This window comes from Temnothorax curvispinosus, unplaced genomic scaffold (assembly GCF_003070985.1).
Source record: "Temnothorax curvispinosus isolate PA1 unplaced genomic scaffold, ASM307098v1 QBEX01012289.1, whole genome shotgun sequence".
Taxonomy (NCBI): domain Eukaryota; kingdom Metazoa; phylum Arthropoda; class Insecta; order Hymenoptera; family Formicidae; genus Temnothorax; species Temnothorax curvispinosus.
Window position 1 is genome coordinate 1 of NW_020222069.1, and position 4,410 is coordinate 4,410.

The window sequence follows — 4,410 nt, forward strand, 5'->3', positions numbered from 1 at the left end:
TAAATATTCGCGATATATGCGTAACGCGAGTTCGTTGATATGTGAAAGTGATGCGCGAAAGTAATTTTACGACGTGACTGTGAATAGTGGCAGAAGGCCAATGGAGATAATTAAACATTGGCTGAGGGCCGACAATGACAATTAAGCATAGGCTGAGGGCCGATAACGACAATTAAACATAGGCTGAGGGCCGCGACTGACAATTAAACAACCGTAAATGTCGAGTGGCTCACGCATCCGTCGGCGGCGGCTGGTCCTTGATCCAAGGAAGTAGCACGAGCTTGCACAGCGGGCGCACGAGCTCTGAGGTGGATGTCCGAATCGTTGCAACTCGGACCACGCCGTCGTCCCCTGGGTGCAGTCTCACGATCCGGGCGAGAGGCCATCGACTCGGTGGAGTGTTCTCGGAGCGTACGAGGCACAAGGCTCCCACGTCCGGAACGTCCGGAACGTCGGTTTTGTGCCACTTCGGCCGGGCTGTCATCCCGTGGATATATTCACGCGACCATCGAGACCAGAAGTGATCGCGCATTTTCTGAATGTGCTGCCACCGGGATAGCGTGCCGTCGGCAGTCTCCTCGAGTGAAGGCTCGGGCACGGCCAGCAGCGGGGCGCCGATTAGGAAATGCCCCGGTGTGAGTGCGGAAATATCGTCCGGGTCGTCAGATAAAGCCTGGAGCGGTCGTGAATTCAGGCAGGCTTCGACTTGTGCGAGGAACGTGGACATTTCCTCGAAAGTGAGTGTGCTCTCTCCGATAACTCGTCGCAGGTGATGTTTCGTGGATTTCACCGCTGCCTCCCAAAGTCCGCCGAAGTGTGGTGCGGCAGGCGGATTAAAATGCCATTTCACACCTTCGGAGGTGACAGAATGGGCGATGCGACGGCCGTCGGCGGATGACGCGCGGAACATGTTTTGGAGAACTCGGTCAGCGCCGACGAAATTGGTGCCACAGTCCGAGTAAATCTCCTCGCAGAGGCCTCGACGTGCTGTGAAGCGACGGAATGCAGCCAGAAATGCATCCGTCGTATAATCGGAGACCACGTCGAGATGCACGGCCTTGGAACTGAGGCAGACGAACACGGCGATGAAGGCCTTGTGGGCCTTGTGCCCTCGTCCCCGGCTCGTGCGGATGAGGATGGGGCCGGCGTAGTCCAAGCCGGTCCGGAAGAACGGGCGCGATGGTGTGACTCGTTCTCGAGGAAGATTTCCCATGGGCGGCTGCGGTGTGGCCGCTCGCCATCGCGTGCACGTGACGCACCGATGCAGCATCTGTTTGACCACGGTCCGACCTCGCGGGATCCAGAATCGAAGGCGGAGGAGCCCGAGAGTGAGCTGCACTCCCCCGTGCAGCGTTCGACGGTGGCAGGAGTCGATTAGTAATCGAGTGAGCCATGAAGATGGTGGGACGATCATTGGGTGCTTCTCATCGTGAGGTAGCAGAGCGTGCTTCAGGCGTCCTCTTGCTCGTAACACGCCGTGGTCATCCAAGAATGGATTTAAGTGCACCAGTGAGCTCCTCAGTGGTACAGTGCGGTTGAGGGAGACTGCGGTGACTTCGGCGGCGTAGTGCAACCCTTGCACCACGCGGAGCCACAGAAACAGTGCCTCATCTATCTCGTCAGGTTGAAGCGTGAGCGTCGTGCGGGCGACGGAGTGTCGCCAGCGAGAGCACCAGGCCGTGACTCTCAGTAGCCGGTGCAGGGATGAGAACCTGAGTAGCATGTCAGGCTCGACTTCAATCTTCTCAGTGGCGGCTTGCACCACGACTCGTTGTTCGGGCATCTGGTCTGCGAGTAGTTCGGAGTCCTCGTTCGGCCAGTGAGAGGGGTCCTCCTGGAGCCAGGCTGGACCCGTCCACCACAAGGGGTGGTGCAGTAGCTCACTTGGTGCGACCCCCCGGGAGGCGCAGTCGGCTGGATTGTCCCGCCCTGGGACGTGTCGCCATTGAGCGTCGGGAATCTGCGTCTGGATGTGAGCCACGCGGTTTGCGACAAAGGTCTTCCAGCGGGAAGAGTGCCCTCGGATCCACTGCAGTGTGGTCTTAGAGTCTGACCAGAGAAAGACAGGTGCTGTGGACAGACTTAAAGTGTTGCGATAGTGCTTTGCGAGATTCGAAAGTGCCGCGGCGGCACACAGTTCGAGGCGCGCCAGTGTCACTTGCTTCACCGGTGCCACTTTGCTCTTGGCGGCCAGGATGTGTACAGCCTGGAAGTTGTCTGAGGAGACGCGGAGGTACACGACGGCGGCATATCCTCGTTCGGATGCGTCGGCGAAGCCGTGTATTTCCAAGTGCTGGTTCTCGGTGCCAGTGCCGAGCCAGCGATTCACGCGGAGGCCTTCGAGCAAAGGGAGTTCCTTGAAGAGGAGCTCCCAGCGGTGAGCGTCGGCGGAAAGGAGCGGTGTATCCCAATCCAGCTGCTGCAGCCATGCAGACTGAATCAAGATCTTGGCGCGGATTATGACCGGAGCGAGCCATCCCAGTGGGTCGAAGAGACGTGCGGTTTCCGCAAGGACGCGTTGTTTCGTGTACTGGGTGATCGTGCGCGGGTGTATCGCGAACGCGAAGCTGTCCTCGCTCGGGTACCAGAGGAGACCCAACGTGGTCTGGCTTTCGTGTTGCCAAGAGTGCGGTTCTTGGAACAGACGGTGTTCCCGGGGAATGCCTTCTAAGGCTTCCTCGCAGTTGGACGACCACTTCCGAAGCGGAAACCCGCCCGCCATGCAAAGTTCGCGAAGTTCAGTCTGTAACGCGATCGCGCCGGGTATTGTGTCCGTCCCCGTCTGGACATCGTCGACGTAACGGTCCTCGAGCAGTGCGACGGCGCCCTGCGGATATCGCGCCTTTTCGTCGTTGGCCAACTGAATGAGTGACCGGATCGCAAGAAACGGTGAACACGCGAGGCCGTACGTCACTGTGTTCAGGAGTAGTTCGCGCAGTAGCTCGGTCACCTTTCGTCTCCATAAGATTCGCTGGAATCCGCGGTCTTCAGGGTGGACGAGGATTTGGCGATACATCTGTTTGATGTCCGACACGAGTGCTACGCGGTACCGGCGCCAACGCGAGATCACGTCGGCGAGCGCGGGCAGGAGATTAGCTCCTACGTGTAAGTGAGCGTTCAACGACTCACCGGACTTTGTGCGTTGCGACCCGTTAAACACCACTCTGAGCTTGGTGGTGGAGCTGGCCTCCTTAAATACTCCGTGGTGTGGTAAGTAGCACTTCCCGGTGGTGTTGTCTTCAGATCTGCTCACCTCCGTCATATGTTGCAGGTCTTCATACTCCTGCATGAAGGCTCGGTAGAGCTCACCGAACCGCGAGTCCTGGTAGCACCGTCGCTCTATGGTGGACAGCAGGCGCTCCGCCGGCTTACGAGTTTCAGCCAAGCTCGTCGGGATTTTCCGGAACGGGAGTCTCACGACGTACCGTCCGGTGGCCGTACGTTCGTGGGTGCGCACGAAGATCTCCTCGCATTCTTCCTCTTCGGGTGTGAGAGCGGCGGGAGCGGAGACGTCGGTTTCCTGCTTCCAAAAGCGGCGCACTAGATCGACTAGCTCGTGGTCGGCAGTGCATTGAAGAGAGCTGCGGTGCCCTTCTGTTGCACCACAGCCCCCCGAGAGGATCCAACCGAGGACCGTCTTCTGCGCGATGGGCGCTTCAGGCCCGCCCTTGCGGATACCGTCTTCGAAGATGATGGAGCAGACTTCCGCTCCGAGGAGTATCTCGACCGGATCGTTGTCCAGGAACTGCGGGTCGGCCAGAGGAAGTCCCTGAATGTGTGGCCACGCTGGAGCGCGCCTCGTAGTCGAGCCCTGATACAGCGAGAGACGCGGCAAAACGAACGCGACGGCGGAGATAGTGGACCCGGTCGTGATGGAGGTGATGCTCACCGTCACCTTCCCGCGGGTCGATCCCGATTTTGAGCCGCCGATCCCGAAGATTGACACGGCGGAGTGCGATCGTTTAAGGCGGAGCTGCTGAGCCAGAGATTCTGAGATGATCGATACTTCAGATCCCTGATCGATTAGAGCTCTCACGGCGTGAGGATCTCCAAGGCGGTCGGCGACCATCACCCGCGCGGTTGCCAGAAGAACGGCCTTGCTATCTTCGTCTTGACGCACTGCGGATAGTGCGCTGACTTCTGCGGGTTTCGGCTCCACGGGTTTTGGCGCAGGGACTTGAGCCTCGTGGAGCATTGTGTGGTGCCGAGATTTGCACGTCAGACACGTTTTTGACGATTGGCACTTCGCGATCATGTGATTACCGAGACAGTTGTAGCATAGCCGATTAGTCTCAACGAAAGATTTACGCTCATTGGCCGGCTTGGCCTTGAAATCGTTGCAAGTCATTAGGGTGTGCTTTCCCTTGCACAACGCGCACTGTGGATCGAAGCTACGTTTCGCGGCGTGAG

The 4,410-nt window shown here is 58.7% G+C and overlaps 1 protein-coding gene across 1 annotated transcript; it reads right to left on the minus strand.

Annotated features, from left to right (window-relative positions):
• Positions 1–229: 229 nt before the first annotated feature.
• LOC112462352 lies at positions 230–4,348 on the minus strand. The gene has a single exon (XM_025028079.1). It carries the CDS (start codon positions 4,346–4,348, stop codon positions 230–232), a length of 4,119 nt encoding a protein of 1,372 aa, XP_024883847.1.
• Between the last annotated feature and the right edge of the window lie 62 nt (positions 4,349–4,410).